The following is an 18,277-nucleotide window of genomic DNA, read 5'->3' as shown; positions in this document are numbered from 1 at the left end:
TTTTTTAAAGGAAAAAAAGCAACAAGCGTTAGCGTGAAAATCTGGTTGCGATAATACGCAAGTATGGATTTATTTATTTACTTTTTTGATTGATTTTTGTAACAAACTACATTCTAACAGCTGAAGCAAAAAACATATTGGAAAGACTAAACATAAATTTAAATAATGAATATATAAACATATTCAGGGTATAAAACACAAAAACCTGGAAAACTCCCTATACAAGCACATTTGACTTGTTTCAGAGCATGGTCTTGCTTTTTTTTTTTGGTTTAGATATTATACCCAGGGAAGGTAGGGGTAGACCCTGGGAGGACTTAAATGAATGTAGGGAAACAATCTGACAAATTAAATAAAATGCAAGTGTCCCCCCAGGTTTGAATGAGCATATTTCTATTGGTAGTATATTGGGTCTAAAACCTTACATGGTTTAAAATTTAAAAGCTTCTTTTTAGGATCTTTAACATAGAAGGCTTTTTAGAGTATCTATATATTTAAAAACAGCATGTGCATTGTTTATTGGATGTTTTTAGTCATAAATGGTGCAACTGAATGTGTGCTTTGGGCGGCTGCGGTGGTGCAGCGGTTAGCGTTGTTGCCTCACAGTAAGAGGTACTCAGGTTCGATCCTCGGCTGGGGTGCCTTCTGTACGGAGTCTGCATGTCCTCCCTGTGGGCGCGTGGGTTTCCTCCGGGTGCTCCGGTTTCCTCCCACATCCCAAAGACATGCTGTAGGTGGATTGGACACTCTAAATTGGCCCTAGGCATGAGTGTGTGCGTGCCTTCTGTGGAAGGTTGGGCGCCGGGCTGGCAACTCGACACTGTAAAACTCCATTGCCAATCAGGAGCGGACAGGTGTGATCCACTGTGGCGACCCCTAACTGGGAAAAGCCGAAAGAAGAAGAAGAACTGAATGTGTGCTTTACGGATTGGATTCTGAATAAGTCCACTAAACAGACGGAACTGCTTAACCATGGTTTTACATCTTTTTTGCCTCAGTTTGTGTAAATAAAGTTCCTTTTGTGTGGTGCCGTTTCACCTGCTTTACAGACAAGTCTTATACCAGAGTAAGTCTCTTAGACAGAGACTGGGGTAGGCTTCGAACAGAGCAAGTCATTTACACAGAAAGTCTTTTGTAATCCATCCCTAGATGTAAATGTACCTTCCCATACAAACAGAAAAAGTCAGTCTTCAAAACACTCTTAGAAACTCGCATATGCTCACACAAACTAATCAAGAATTGACTTTTGTCACTGATCTGCTCTCAACTGTACATATTCAGTGATAATGATTCTCCTTTAACTATATTTCATTAGTTAAATGGATACAACATTGAACCAAATGCACCATTATGTTCAGGGTGAGAATTAAAAAAAGGAAAGTTTACAGCGGACTCTTGGTCAAATAAATTAAACTTATCTAGTTACCATTAACGGCAAATGTGCAGGACTAGGTTCATTTTCTACCCACAGTTTTAAAGCTGTCAGAACTTTGCAACTAAAACTCTACCACAATTAACTCCCCTCCAAGCTTTAAGTATAAAGAAAAGTATTGAATGACCTTTCCACATCCCTAAAGCATGCCTCTAAGAAGTTCTACTGAAAAAGAATAGTTACTCTAAAATGGCTTCCAATAACCCAGACCAAAATATCAAGTGGAAGGATTTCTAGGGGACAATGGAGCTGATTCTACTCATCAATTGTTGTAAGTACATAACTTTAGTATGTGATGTAAACATTTAACCTAAAAGATAAGATCTTATCAAAAGTTGAGGTGTGGGCCATTTCCTACATAAACTTTTTTTTTTTTTTTTTTTTTAAACAAATGTACAGGCAGACTTCTCATCTACTGCAAATTACTTTGACAAGTGTGGACTTCAAGATCTTCTCAAAACCTCAACTTACCAAAAAATACTGTGTATTGTGTATACTTATCCAGACAGCCACAATGGTGCAGCAGTTAGTGTTGTCATCTCACAGCAAAAGGTTCTTTGGTTCAATTTTCGGCCTGAGCACCTTCTGTGTGGAGTCTGCATGATCTCCTTGTAGTGAGTGAGTTTAAAAGACATGCAGACAGGTTCATGTGTGGGTGTGTGTGCGCCTTCTGAGAAGGTTGGGTGCCGGGCTACCGACGCGACACTGTAGAAACCCAACTGCCAATCTGCGGAATGGTGATCTGCTGTGGCAACCCCTGATGGGAGAAGCCGAAAGACACTGCTGTACTGTGCATATTTATCCACCTGCAGGACACTCATCAATATAGGAGCTACTTTTACCCCACTGAGTCTTCCTAAAAGTTTAAAATAAAAATAAAGCACTTTAAGAAAAACAAACACGACCAAACTTTGACTTGTAGGTTCTGCTTCGAGTAACAGTATGGCAATTGGCATCTAAAGACATTTGCAAAGCACTACAGAACAAATGCAAGAGTAAATGAAGGTTACAAGAGACAGTCTTACCAAACATCAGCATATGCAGCACGCCTTAAAATTCAATAATCTAAGGAGAGCCTCCCCAATAACAATGTAGTTGTATAAGGGGAAAAATCTGAAGTAGTTTCTTAAATAAAAATCTCAGGATATCCATTAATCTTTATGTGACCTACATTACAAAATGGACACAATGCCAAAAGAGCAAGCCTTATGCATCTTATGCCAGGTATGCACTTCAATGTGGAGGGTGCAATCTAATCAATGTATGACTGAATGCAGTCTTCCTTATTATGATTTTACAGCTTGTGACACCCCCCCCCAATATAATAACCAAAAAAATAGACTTGAAACAAAATAAAAGATCTGGCTTGAGCTGTAAAGGACATCTGTACAGCATATGCATGTAGTGAAGAGTCTCGAGTGCCACCTAATGTTTAGTACTGCAGAGTTCACACAGTGGACTGTGGCGAGAGTACAGGCCTGCCTTGTATAAATGTCGACATGTGTGCATTCTTTCAGATAAGACACCTAGCAGGGAGTGAATGTATCACATTTCAGTTGTCAAACAGGTGCATACAAATATCTAACATGACAGAGCTTGCTGCTATAGTTTAAACAGACAAATTTCAACTTCATTTTAAAGCAGCTTATAATACTTCGTTAAACTGATTCTTTGCAAAGGAACAGTGTGCAAAGTCTGCTTTAAGTACATGCAATTTATAATGCTTGTATCTAAATTTGCCTTAAGTACATGCAATTTATAATGCTTGTATCTAAATTTGCTGTAGTAAGCAAAATAATGCAATGACTAACACTTCGCAATCACGTAAAACCGGGAATGCAAACTGATGCCAAGTCTGTTAAGGAAGCCTGCACATCATGCCAGAACAGGAAATGTTACAAGAACTCTGTGTATTAACAGTTCCTGGAATAGTGAAGGGACAGACAGCACAAGAGATGAGACTGAAAAAGTAATGTACCCCAGACAGGTGAAGCACACAAAAACTGTAGCAACTGAGAAGGAAAGGACCAAGAAAAATGTACCCAAGGAAAATCAGGAGAGACTACCATTTTTCTGCAAGGGCCTGCAAGAAGTCACAGGAACATAACAGCTAAACTAAACCTACATTGTTGAAAGGGGACATTCAATGGCATGCATAGCTGGGGAATAAAAATAACAGAATGCGACAATCCTCTACAATGAGATGGCAATAGTAAGCAGGATCACGAACAAAAACCAAAACAAGCAGTTTGAGTACCCCTCAGTTTCTTTGCACTATGGAAATGTTGATTCTCACGAGACAACTATGAACATGTCTACATTCAAAGGACATATGAAAGACTGTTAAGAGGAGAGCATTTAAACTTACCAGTGTCAAAAACTGCACGCAGTTCAACGCTGTTGCATGTCCCAAAGTTCTGATAAAGTGTAGTATTGTCCAAGCCTGTGGAGAAAAACAGTTTTTAAGCATACCCTACAGTGTGAGTGCTAATGATTTTTTCAAAGATTGCTTCTCTAATGCCAGTGTGATTACATATATTTCCTACAGTACAACTGAACTCAAATCTAGACATCAGTCAAATTCTTCTGAAGGAATGCTACCAATGCCCTATAAAACAGTTAAACTTTGTGATAACCACTTTGTTGCATGCTAAACCGGTTTCACAATAAGAGGAGATGGCTTTTCATCTCCAAGAAGTGTGCACTAGACAAAATTATCAGCCACATTTTCAGCAAGATTTACTACTTCTATTAGAGGCAGCATGGCAATATGAATGTGGTAGGAACTGATTGAACATGGGGCTTCGTTTAGGGGTGGCAGAGTGGTGCACAGTGTAACACTTCTCAGACAAACAGATCTCCAGTTCAGTTCTCATCTGAGGTGCCCCCTGTGCAGAATATGCATGCCCTTCACCCTTTCTGTGTTCAAGTGGGTTTTCTCCGGGTACTTTTGTTTCCTCCCACACCACAAAGATGCAGTACGTGGATTGGCAACTCTAAATTGTAAGTGCATGATACAGAAAAAGGCTTAAAAATCTCTTTCCACTCCCTACTTGCTTACTAATCTCTGTATATGCAGAGGGCTGTTCACAGGGTTGCTGTATGGGTTAGTTGCAACTTGATAGCAATGGATGGATAAGCTTACAGATCCTACATATGTTCCAATCATAGCAGTATACTGCTTCAAGAATGCCAAGAATCACAAAGAACAAATGTTTTTATTTGCTAGGATTCCCTTTTTCAGTTTGATTTATGTACTGTCTCAAATGCCACTGTGCACATCTCAATTTTGCTATTAGATGTAAACGACTAAAATCGTACCTTTCCTTTCAACTGCATCCAACAATCTGACCAATAGATGAGGCGCTGGGTCAGGAGGTGCGAACTGCTCTGTTAGGTCAGGAAGAGTAGGGACTGAAAGGAAAAATTAAAGGATATTGAGTTAGAAGAAACAAGTAAATAATTAGCACCGAAGCAAATCTGTTATTAAAATGTTCTTGACAAACTTCTCTTTCCTTTTCTTGGTAGGGGTGACATACAGTACATATAATATATTACACACATACATATGCACAAATACACTCATATACCAAACACATACATGTATATACACACACACACACACACACACACACACACACGTACATATACATGCACACACACATTGTACAGACACACATGTACACTGTGTGCGCATTATATGCTTTATATACACATATACGTACGTATACACACAAAAAAACACAAAGCAAAACAAACTCAGTTTTTCTGCTGTTAAGACTACAGTTTGCTACACTGTTAAAGTGGTGAGAGAGCTTTTATTAATGTTATTTATTAACAAAGTTCTCAGACATAGTGAACTATGTTCCTTCATTCACTTATACAAACACTCCTAAATCATCACAATGCTAATTTTCGAAGCAACTTGGCTTGACTCTGTGGAATTATTTCAAAAGAATAATGAAATCAGCTTTGAGTAACATTAATAAAGCAAGAGCCATAATATACACCCCTCTTTCCCAGTGCCACAAAGTATACTGGCTGAATCATCATAATCTAAAGATTTGTTAGTCCACAGAGGGATCTTCAAAGAAACTTGGATGCTGTCAAATGGTGACTTTTTGCTGCTTTTCTTCGTAACGCAATTCCTCAAAACTAAAGAACTCGGAATCCTGGAAAGCATTGCTCAAAAAGATCTGGTAAGGAAAAGACTTAAGACTTCCCAACACATAACAGGCCATCCGTTTCGAGAACCTTCCAACAAAGCTATAAAAAAATAAATAAATTAAGGCACGTGCAAATATACAACTATTTAATGTTAGGAAACGATTACGGTTCTATTATTTATCCTTTTTGTCGACTGGGTTAGTCCAATTAGGCTAGTGCACTCTTCGAGGGAGACTCAAAGTGCTATTTATACGGCCAAGGGAAATTTGGTCATGACATTTGGGAACTTTCCCTGCTCCTCTTGATAGCTGTTGCGGGGTCTTTCACATCCATCTGCTCTACCCACCAATTCAAGCAGAGAGGACATCAGTTTAAAATCTCAAAGCACAACACACTCAGGAGTGCAGTGTCATTAATCCATCTACCTGATATGGGAAGACTCCACAACCTTCTGAACCAAGGGTGTGTGCACTAACATTTTTACCAATGACACTGCTTAGAAAAAACTTTTTAGAAGAAATAGCATCATTATCAGATGCTAGACCAATCAACACCTCTTGCTTTGCACAACTCCAGTAGGGCTTGAAATATTTAGCAGTACTTTTTTCTGTTAAAATCAAAAAAGTCTACAAAAATTTATAGCTGGAAGGGATTCTTGGTTTATAAAGCCATTCTGCACCCTTTGCAACCTTACATGCAAACAAAAACAAACACATTCTTTGCAGAGAAATAAATACCATTTCAAATTCTTCAGATGATCAGTAAGATGGACACTGCAACCTTGTTGTGTCTTTCGGCTTTTCCCAGTTAGGGGTTGCCACAGCAGAACTCCGGTCCGCTAATGATTGGCAGTAGATTTTTACGTGCTGAGTTGCCAGCTCTGACGCACAACCTTCAACGAAGGTATGCCCATTCACACATGTCTCCACACAGAAGACGCGCTAGCTGAGAATCGAACAGGACAACGTCGGACTGTGAGGCGACAACGCTACCGCAGCACCACCACCGCAATATATCAGTAGCTCAAAAGATACCACACCAACATTTGGTGCTGGAAGATCAGATGACCATGGGTTCTACTCCCACACCAAGTACTTGAACTGATATATATATAATTTTTTATTTTATTTTTTTTTAAAGGTTGACACTGCAATGCAGAATACATGATCTGAGCTGCAAGTGCCACAGTAAAACTCATGGAAATCTAGCCAATCAACCAGAATCTCCTTCCTTTGTTGAAGGGAAACGGTTGCCTTGTGGAATCTAGTGGAATACACAAACTCGATACAAACTGTGGTTGGAAAACAAGACGGAAAAGTAGAGGAAATTAGGACCCATGGAGACTTCTGCTGCTTGCTAAAAATGCTGCTGCTGTAAATCAGTAATGCACTATTAAACAGATTATGTCCTTCAGTCAATTACAGTTAAACAAGACAGTTGATGAAACATTCCATTCAGTCCATGCTTGCAGAACAGATAGAGTATCTCACCTTTGTGCAGGTCATTTACAAAGCAACAGTAATGTGGTATAAAGTAATAAAGAAATAACACAAGCGAGACAGAAAACTTGTGCATAAGGACTCTGTTTCAGCCGAGACAGAGACACTCGCGGTAGGCCTAGGCATGGTTTCAGCCGAAACCACGGTCCACGTGTGTCGGTCCTTGTCCTTCTGTTTTTTTGGTTAAATGAGAAGTCGGAGTCTCCGACGGCATTTTATAAGAGAAACTAGCCCCAAAAAATTCCTCTGCAAACTCCGACCGACACCTAAGAGTGCGTCGATTAAAGGAGGCACAGGCAGTAAAGGCCGAGAAGTCGTGGTCTGGGCCTAGGCAAGGGAGGCAGTAGGAATGGAAATCCTTATGAGGTATTTGTTTCCCACAAGTCAAGCAATTATTAACTTTAAGCGTTTGATCTGACATCGGCTGAGGCAAGAAAGAGTCCCCAACGGGGTACTTAGCTTTCTGAAGTCTTCGGTAGCTGAATTTACAGGAGCTGGCCGACCGGCACTTGCGAACTGCTTCTGCTTCGGGCACCACGCGGCAAGAAAGACTGGGGAAGATGGCGTCGGCTGACTCTTTTATACCCCAGGCGCTCTGATGTCGGGGAAAGGGCGACTTCAGCCGACGCCGGACCCAGACTTTGGAATCCGGCCGACCGAAGGGCTGCCTGAGGCAGGACAACCCATATGTAAGGACTGCAGAGGCATCCTTGAAGGACATCTTGTGCATAAGTTAACATGTATGGACCATGAAATAAAGTTTCAATAACCTGTACTAGTAGCACTGTGGGATACAAGCATAAATATCACCAGGTGATCAGAGTTCGCTTACCAGCTCAGGTGGTTGTCAGGGCAGATGGAGAGGATGAATGTGGCTTTTTTTTTTTTTTTTTTAAAGTTCAGTTTGATAACTGGATAAGTGGACTGGTCACCAGAACCTTTTAAGATGCAACTCGAACCAGAAGACACAAAAATAGTACAGAGGCATGCTGTTAATTTCAAATGTATAGACAGTCAATTCTAAAGCAACAGTAATAATTTTTTTAAACATAGAACATGCATATTTACAGTATAATAGTTAAAAAATCAGAATTTTCATAATTTAGTATCTGCATTATTCCAGTGCAGTTTGCAGTCCCGATGAAGGCATTCAGGAATCACTTCTGGTATTAAGCAACTGAGGAAATGGCCCAAATGCTAGTGCCAGATGATTTGCTTATGGAGACGCTTAGAGAAGGAATACATTTCAAGCTTTGGGCCCCCAATGGCACAGCAAGCAGAATTATTAAACCACAACACAAGGATCCCCAGTTAGATTCTTAGCAGAGGTTGTCTTCTGCATGAAGTCTGCATGCCACTGCTGTGTCTACAAGGGTTTTCTTCAAGTGATTTGATCTCCTCCCACTTGCTAAACACAAGCAGCAGGTGGACTGGAGGTCTTGAAAATTGCTTGCATGTGTATTCTGTGATAGGCGGGTACACCTCTATCCATAAGGGGCTTCAAAGCCTTTAACCCACCATCAACCAAGACAGACTTTAGCATCCAAGGGGTTTGGCATAAAGTACACCTTGGCTGAACACTTAACACCTGCCAAGGTCATGGGTTACTTCAGCGTTGACATGTCACGAATAACACGTGTGCCACAGATCCTCAGAACACAGGCCACCGCCAAGTCAAACAGCTCTGGCTGCAGTGTAATGAAGGCCAGAAATATTGCTGACAACTAAAGGTTAAGGCTTAGTCCAAAGAGGGTTTGGTTCTTCTTTCGGCTTTTCCCGGTTAGGGGTCACCACAGCGTAACTCCGGTCCACTAATGATTGGCAGTAGATTTTCTACAGGCACCAAGGTGCCAGCTCAATGCCCAACCTTCAACAAAGGCACGCCCATTCTACGCATGTCATTCGAATGCCACTCTACCACGGGGAGGACATGCAGACTCCACACAGAAGGCACTCCTGCCGAGAATCGAACGGGAGAACCTCTTGCTGCGAGTAAACAATGCTATCGCTGCACCACTGCGGCTTAGTCCAAAGAGGGTAAGACCACTAATACGCCAGGACTACTTGCTCTTCCAGAGATTTAAATGGAAATTACAGATGCACATTTTAAGGTGTGTGTGTGTGTGTGTGTGTGTGTGTGTGTGTGTGTGTGTGTGTGTGTGTGTGTGTGTGTGTGTGTGTGTGTGTGTGTGTAAGCGCGCATTTGCATAAAAAGATCATGTGCATATCAGTGAATGCAGTTGGTAGAAAAAAAAAAGTCTTAAACCCACCTCCACCACCCAAATAAGTGTTGAGACTGATGATCGCACCACTTGGTAGCCATGTCTAGTTCAGAGGTTGGTACTAGGCTATCGGCCCTAGGGCCTATACAAGCCTAGCCATAACAATTCCCTGGATATGTCTTCTGTCTGGAAAGGGACACAGCTATGTCCCCTATACAACGCACATCCCCTAGAAAATGTGCAGTGCACCATTTCTTGAAGCACATTACCTCACTGCAGAAACACAGGGCTAATGTAAAAAAATACATGTTTAATAGAGAGGAATTAATCAATTCTAGTTCTAGTAACTATAGAGATAATGCTGCCACACATTAGATTTCCAAAGTCTTACCATATTACATTACTTTGCAGAAAAGTGATACTCCTGTCATGGGTTATAATGTTCCACCGGAACACAGCCAAATGAACTTACTTCAGACCAGAACTTGATGCCGCAACTTGCTAATGTCTTTGCACATTTACCCAGCAATTAGCATAAGCAGCACAGAATTCTAACCTCTAGGTTCAACCAATTCATTTCTATAGAACAAGTGTCTTTACCAATATATTAAATTAAAGCACTCAGTCCAAGAGACGATATTTGGTAAGTCGAGCTAAAGGAGACAGGCGCACACACAACCAGGCAGCAGCCATGTTTAGATATAAATATGCATTTCCTATTATAAAGCACAATTGTTATTATAAATGCACTTCATGGTAGTACCAAGTTAATTTACGTCCAGCACTTTCTAGCAGCCCAAAATGAGTGAATGACAAAAATTATACTACAAATCACCACAGTACAATTACAAAACAAGTACTTCGACTGCTACAACAACAGATTTAGCCAGGAACTGCACCTAAATGGTCCACTTCGAAAAACTCTGAAAAGCTAGTTAAGATAAAGAAAAATGCAAAACTGCCTCTCTAGCCATAAAATAATGCCTCTGTAGCCATTACCCCATCTTGAAAGAAGAAATTAAAACTGCAGAGTCCGGTAGCAATACCATTACAATGAAAAAAAAGACAAACATATAAAATATTACAAAAACGCTAAACTTTTACAGTATGCATTTGAAAAATACTACAAACACAAAGGATAAATTCACTCAAAAATGCACCAACAGCTTAAGAATCAGAACAGCAGAAATGCAATGTACTGTACTAGAGTAAAATAATTTCATTCCTTACAAAACACACACACTTCACTCTTTCTGCCTACACAAGGAGCACATCACACAGAGTACCTGATTTTAACAGCAGGGTTTGTTTGGAGGTCCACTGTAGTGCAGTGCAAAAACCTGGGGCAACAAGACCCTCTTTGAGGAGAGAGGCAACTTTGTGGATTCTTTTGCTGCAGTCCATTATCAATTTGTCACTAAAGGCCTTCATCTTCTTTCAGATAACAGAGGGAGAAGAGCTGTGCATGAACTGTTTTTCCTCTTCCCTCTAGCCTCCACACTGAATGAAGCAAAAAAAAGCTGCAAACAACTTAATTCAATACTGCTGCTCTTATTTCTATGGTCACCGCAAAAGAGTCTTGGGGAAGTTCAACGTACCCTGGGTCACTGGAAAAGCTTCTGATGACACGTCTCAAATGATGAATTTTCCATGGGCTCTATTTTTATTGGAACGTGGGAGGCAGCCAATCAGTGATATCTGAACTCCGGTCAACATCCAACCAGAGGCCTTTTGACAATCTGGCAGGAGAAATGATTTTGCAGACTACCAGGTAACAGGCTGCATGGAAAGGATGAAGGCTTAACTTCAAAGCAGGGTGTCACCAACATGACACGCTAATGCAAGGTGAAACCACCGCACAGCTGAATCTTTTACCTAGAACTCTCATCAAAAGTTATGTTAATTTTAGAATGGCTACTTGCCCAGTTTGAGTACTTGCATGCACTGAGTGTTGCACAAGGTCCACTTTTTACACAGGACACTTAAGCTGGACAATGAATCATCAGAAATTCGTCTGGTAAATTTCTAAAACGCATACAAATAATGAGAAAAACACTAGCATGTTATTTACTTGCACATTAAAATATATTAATAACCAACACTTAACCAGGCTGAATGTCCATTTATACAGCTCACTCACAGGTTACGATGAATGCTACTTGCAAATATGGCCAGTGTGTTTTGACCTTAGAGCATAACTACACTATGACGGACACATCTCAGAAGGAAGTAAGGAGATCAGTTTCTGTGAAACTGGATCAAGGTGCAGATAAAAAAAAATACTATAATGAAATAAGACAAAAGCTGAAACACAAGGCAAATGAAAATGTTTCGACATCCAGAGAAGTACACAGATGAAAATGAATGCTTTAGGTGGGGAACCTCGGGTGTCAACTTTCACTTGCCACCACCAGAAGCTCCTTAACAATAACGGGTGCACACAAATGGTGCACCCTTGCAAAATAAAAACACTGCCCATCACTTTGAGCTATGATCAGTGCTTTGCACATATTCACATACATGGTGTCAGTCATTCTCAGTTTGAATTAGTCTGCCTTGCCATTCATTTTCTTACAGCTGCAGAAATAGTTAAACTGCAAGACAAGTGACCTATTTAGCCAGAGGGGAAAAATGGCTCGCCTTATCAGACTAATTTTTGGAACTATAATATATGATGTATGAAATAACTTTATATTCTAAAGCTCTACCCCCTGGTAAGTAACAGAATTATGACCTGTCATCTATCCTTTTTTTATCCTGCTACAGACCAGAGTTCTCAGAAAAGGAACCTATAAATAAGAACACGGATATATTTTAAGTTAGCTCTGACAAGAAACCAAGGCCATCTTCAGTAACATTATCTGTACTAGGTCTCCCCCTGCAGGCGAGAGGTCAACTTTGCAGTCTGTTCTCAAAATAGGGACAATAGAACACTTTACAGGAATCAAATACAGATATTATTAACTCCTTTCTTGAAGATGTGTTGGTACAAATCTTTGGTGCTCAAAGACAGACAGGGGCGGCAGTAGACTTTCATGAAACTGAAATTGTTTTAGAGATGAGGGTTACATTTACTTCAATCTGATACTTACTTGGTTTCATAGGACTGTTACATTTTAAACGCCTAACAACCATACCAAAATGTATTTGTTTTATCCACTTACATTGAATACTACATTTATTCTCTGTGCATTTCTACAATGAAATGTTGAATTTATTAGAGAGCTGTTTACATTTTTTGTTTTTACAATGCTTGCACCATTTGTTCAACTTCACATATGTACGGCTTTTTCTTTTAAGAACTGGTAAGTGTAAACCATTTGCTAAACTGTATACACACACACACACACACACACACACACACACACACACACACATCTGTTGCAGCCTTGTGGTCCAGTAGTAGTTGTAATGGGTTATGTACCAGTCCACTCACCCAGTTAACAAACAGATAAATAGATTAATAAACTTTTCATACAGACTGGCAGTTTTTCTATAGAAAATGCAAAACATGTTTTCGACTGGTGTTTGGAAATAATGATAAAAAATCTAGCTTCCATTATAAACTTTAAAGTGCAAGGGAGGAACAAAAACAAAACAAAACAAAGAAAGCACACTGATTTTGGCAAAGCTTATGAAAGAAAATCTTGGAGTTTGGGTTGGCACTGTGGTTAAGATGTTTACCACACAGACACAAGGCACAGGCTTTGATTCTCACCTTTGCTCACTTTCTGGTTATTGGCTAGGCATGTTGCAGTCTGCAGAGTGATTTGCCTAGTATTTACCTACAAACCTGTAACAGGGATACATATGTTGCATTGCACTGCACTGCAACAAATGCATACCGTCAAGCAATTTTGTTAAGGAAATGGTACGCTCAAATTCGGCTAAACCCAAATAAGCTAAAATAAGCATGGTATTTCAAATATTGCTGTACCCAAATTTCCTTTAATGTGTCCTTTTTGCCAGATCTTGTTATACACGTCTCTCTTTTACATCAAAGTCAGTAGCAGATGATTGAAATAAACTAGGTATAAATCCCTATGTCACAAGATGGGTTGCCAACTGGCTCACGGACAGAACTCACACTGTGAAAGTAGCGGATTCCAAATCCGACATCAGACCAGTGACAAGTGGAGTACCACAGGGTTCAGTGCTGGGTCCTCTCCTGTTTGGTATCTACTTCTCTGAAGTGCAGGCCAACACAGAAGGTCTTTGGCTAACAAAGTTTGCAGATGACTGCAAACTAGGAGCCATAATCGAAACTCCTAACGATGTGGACAAACTACAAAAGGGCCTCACAGACAGATACCTGGTGTCAAAGCCATGGCCTGAAGCTCAATGCCAAAAAGTGTATGGTCATCCCCTTTGGTAAAAACTCTGTACCCACGAACTACCACATAGCTGGTAGTCTACTTAATGCCAAAAATGTGATGAGACCTTGGGACACAGGTGGACAGTAGTCTCTCCTTTGATAATCACATCGCCACAGTGGTCAGGAAATCCTTCTACGTGGCTCATCTCATCACAAAAAGATTCTCATCCAGAAAAAAAGAGGTCATTGTTCCCCTCTACTCATCACTCATTAGACCCATTATAGGAGTACAACGCCCCTTTTGGTAAGTACCTCAGAAGACATCTACAACTGGAAAGACCACAGAAATACCTCACAGAGGATTACTGGCCTCAAACAGATGCCCTATGCAGACAGTCTCAAAAAACTACAGCTTTACTCCATTGCATATCGCCTACTCAGGGGCGATCTCTGCCTAACATACAAAGCTATGTCAAACCCAGAGCTGTTGGACATGCTCCACTTAAAGAAATCCCAATCCCTCTGAGCTACACGCTCTAGGGACCTAAACCTTGTCACCACAATAAACAGAACATGCTGGAGGGATAGATTCCTGTCCCAGAGACTTCCCATACTCTGGAACAGACTACCTATCTATGTCAAACAGAGATCCTCATTAGCACTCTTCAAGAAAACTCTTGATGACTGGATGGGAAATGGGAAATTCACCCCGGGGATCACTTCTGTGGCTCTGCTCGACGGGGCACAGGAAAATAATTTTCTTGGGTGACGAAAGCCATGGTACATTTTTTGGCTAGGCTTGTATGGGCCCTAGGGCCGATAGCCTAGTAACTACCTATGACAGGAGCTTCTTCAGCAATTTGCTGTCAAAGAAAACACACTGCTACATATGCCATAAAGCAGATAATAGCTAGGATACAAAAGATACTTTCAGCATCAGAACGGTATCAGGTTTTTCAGAATTATTTTACTCTGTAAATAGAGCGGTTGGACTGCTTTGTTGCTCACACTTTCAGAGACAGAGAGTGGAGAAGACAATAAATGCACTGGTGGGATGGGGGGGAGGGTGCAGCTTGGCAAGACAGGTTGGATAATGATAAACTGAAAACCTGACAAAAGAGTGAGGATGGATCTTAGCAAAACTCAGTGAGCAGTGGACAGCACCAGCAGCATAAGTGTACATTACATTCTTTTTATTGTGGCTAAAAGAATAAGGATCTACAAGTGAAGCAAAACTTAAAAAAGGAGTGGATCATAGAAAGTCGATACAAACATTTGGGCATGATCACCTTCTTAAACATTAATTATGCTGTAATCTGCACAATTAAAGTGTAGTATGTTTTGGTATACAACACAGAGGAGGACTTGTGGAAAGTAGGCGTAATCGTGTCAGAAAGTAAGCAATCAAAGATCTGTAGTACTGGAAATGCGGAAAGCCAACACAGGAAGTGCCCAGACGTCTTCACACACTCAGTAAAGCACGGACATCCTGATGACTTTACCTGAAATAAATTCTACGGTAGCCTTCATATACTTAATTCAATTTTTAGTTGGAGTGGTAGACAGTGAGGGACAACTCTGCTAAGGCCTTGCCCTTCCACTCTAGGTCTGCAAACTATTGTAAATGCTTTCTTTAAAACACTACCCTTGCAGAATGGCCATACACGAGTCATTGATGGTGCAGACAAAAAAAATTCTAGTCACAGTGCCAACTACAAATTACATTTCAGCATCTGGTCTCTTGTTGACAGCAAAGAATACTGGTAGTGAAAGATGGGTAAGAACGTCGCACTCCGGTTGCAATTTGTAATGAAGCTGGTCTTTTCAGGAGCACCGTACATATTGTAAGGTGAAATTATATTGAAAGTATATTGCCAAGTACAGTACAAAAAGGAAATTTGAGACAGCACCAGCTGCTGCCACATGAACTGTTCAAGAAAGCCGAAAGTGGCCTGAAATCTTACAATGCTCATACCATCTCAGTATTCAAACTTCTCCATTATCCTTCTGTATAGGGATTACTGACATTGGCAGTGTCAAATGTGCTCCTATCAAACCTTGACATAAAAATGTCTATCAAACATTTACAGGAAATCTGCAGTACTTGTTTTAAAATACACTAATAAAATGAAACCTCTCCCTCTGGGCAATGCAGTTACACCTCCATTCAAATACAATTTCCCTTACAGTTACACCAGGAGGTACCCAACCAAGTCAATACCTGAAATAATGTAAAGCGATCCAAACTCTGTACTCTGCAAATTGATGCTTTATCCATTTGTTATTTAAAAACAAACCACCATGGCAGTTCAGTCATTGTATTGTCTCACCTGACTAAAGACTGTTTATAGTGTATGGTGCTCAGTTTCCTATGTTAGGAACACAATCATGTTTGTGTCTTTCGTCTTTTCCCGGTTAGGGGTCGCCACAGCGGAACTCCGGTCTGCTAATGATTGGCAGTAGATTTTTACGTGCTGGCTTGTCGGGCCTAACACACAACCTTCAATGAAGGAACGCCCATTCATGCATGTCGCCACACAGAAGACGCTCTAACTGAGAATCGAACGGGCAACGTCCAACTGTGAGGCGACAATGCACAATCAGTGATACAGACAAATGCCTAAACTGCCTCTGGTAGTGCATGGTACAAAAATGCATTTTTTTTTGTTTTTAAGTACAAGAAATGCAGTTTCCATAATCAGTTAGAGAAACACTCCTATCAGCATCCACTGAAATTTTCCAACCGGTTTAACAAAGAGAATGAGGGTGGATCTGCAAACCTAGATGCAAACTGTTTTAATGAAACCACAAATGAAGTTTCAATACTCTGTACCTCCATTCTAGATGCTGATAAAGGGTGCAATAAAAGCATTTATTTGATCTGCATTTTGTTTAATAGCCATCATTCCTAAACTCACTAAGTATTTTAACCAGTCTTTGTGCATCTACAGTTAAGAAAACTCCCCTCCAGTCATGCTAAAACACAGAAAAAAAGAAATGTCACACAAGGTTCACACACAACCCCACAAAACATACTGCCCACCTACATATATCCCCCTGAAACAAAATTCATTACAATTAGAACAAAAACTATACAATAAATACTAATTAGCTGTCAAAAATGTGTATGCTGATTACAGGAATTGCTGATTACAGGAATTAGGATGTTCAACGTAATCAAGCACTACTGACAGAAAAAAATAGTCCAGCTATTGTAACCCCATATAGCGCAAGGGTAAAGGCAAGCAATTCTTTAGAACCAACAGAAACCAAAGCCACCACCACGAATGTTTATTTTTAGTGCATACATAGCATGTTTCAAAGCCGCTGTGGTGCAGCGCTAGCGTTGTTGCCTCACAGCAAGAGGTTCTCTCGTTAGATTCTCGGCTGGAGCGCCTTCTGTGTGGAGTTTGCATGTCCTTCCTGTGGTCGAGTAGCGTTCGAAAGACATGCGTGAAAGAGCGTGCCTTCATTGAAGGTTGGGAGTCAAGCTGGCACCTCGGCACTGTAAAAACATACTGCCAATCATTAGCGGACAGGAGTTCCGCTGTGGCGACCTCTAACTGAGAAAAGCCAAAAGAAAAACATAGCATGTGTTTCACCTTCCCAGCATATGGAGCCGATAGACTTCCTCCAAATCGGTAATGTGGAAACTCTCCCATGAAGAGACCATACGGTACACGTTATAAAAACAAAACCCCTCTCCATGCAATTCTTTGAACATTTCTGTATATTGGAAGGTTTCTACTATTGTTATGATGTACTGACTACTTTCCTACTTCATTTATTGGAAGAGTTTCTTTCACTTTTTGATGTGCCATTGGGTTAACTTCATTTAGGGAAACAGATGAACCAGCTCATATTTTACTTGTTTGCACTGTACAAGTATTTGCATGTATCCATGCTCAGTGCTCGAGCTAGTTTTCTGCTGACAGAGAAAAGGTAGAAGAACACTACACTCCTATTACACAATGACCTTATTTAAAAAGGTAAGACATTTCTGTCATAAATAATATCATTGTATAATAGCAATAACCCACTCATGGATGAGAGTATATTAGGATTTACCCATGACTGGCTTTAATCACTTTGACTTCACCCCTGTAATCAAACCATGCTAACCTTGGGTAAATCCTAAAATTACCCACTCCCAAATGTAGGCTATTGCTAAAAATAAAACAGGAATACAAATCAGAAAATGGCACTGCCAGGAAAAAAGACCCATCAAACTAGTTACAAATCAAGTATCTGTCAATGTATACTGATTTGTACCAGAGCTGAACTTGAGAATTAAAGGTCAATAACTTCAGAAATTATCAAGAAAATGGCGAATAGGACTCAAGACAGCAATCTACTGCAGTCAAAAATACTTATATACAAGGTCTTAACAATAAACAAGCAGTAATACAAAAATGGCTAATGCAGAATACTACCCAGCTACTGCCACGGAAAATGTACTCTGACTTCGTGTTTAGTGTGCAAAGCAGAAATCCTTTTGTTCACATGAAAAAAAGAATTATACAAACTGAATTCATAAAGGTCACCACAAAGTGTACTCCCAGAACAGCACTAACACAACGCTTGTGCTGTCTAATCACTCAGAAAGGTTACACTAAGTGCACACATTGTACACTTTGTGGTA

General features: G+C 40.3%; 1 protein-coding gene across 2 annotated transcripts in view; it reads right to left on the bottom strand.

Annotated features, from left to right (window-relative positions):
• Window positions 1-18,277, bottom strand: part of PIK3R1 (phosphoinositide-3-kinase regulatory subunit 1) — a 169,049-nt gene that overhangs the window by 50,476 nt on the left and 100,296 nt on the right. The window contains exons 1-3 of one of the 2 annotated variants that reach the window (XM_044063737.1): window positions 10,607-10,870; window positions 4,754-4,846; window positions 3,801-3,875 (exon numbers count right to left, since the gene is read on the bottom strand). In XM_044063737.1, the coding sequence (XP_043919672.1) occupies window positions 3,801-3,875; window positions 4,754-4,846; window positions 10,607-10,751 (313 nt within the window). In that variant the 5' untranslated portion in view covers window positions 10,752-10,870. Of the gene's footprint in view, window positions 1-3,800; window positions 3,876-4,753; window positions 4,847-10,606; window positions 10,871-18,277 lie in introns of those variants that run through there. The other variant, XM_044063736.1, reaches the window with a different exon arrangement.

The sequence above is a fragment of the Protopterus annectens genome, chromosome 2.part2 (assembly GCF_019279795.1).
Source record: "Protopterus annectens isolate FY-2018-M chromosome 2.part2, PAN1.0, whole genome shotgun sequence".
NCBI classification, from domain to species: Eukaryota; Metazoa; Chordata; order Ceratodontiformes; family Protopteridae; genus Protopterus; species Protopterus annectens.
This window is presented reverse-complemented; position numbering and strand designations above follow the sequence as displayed.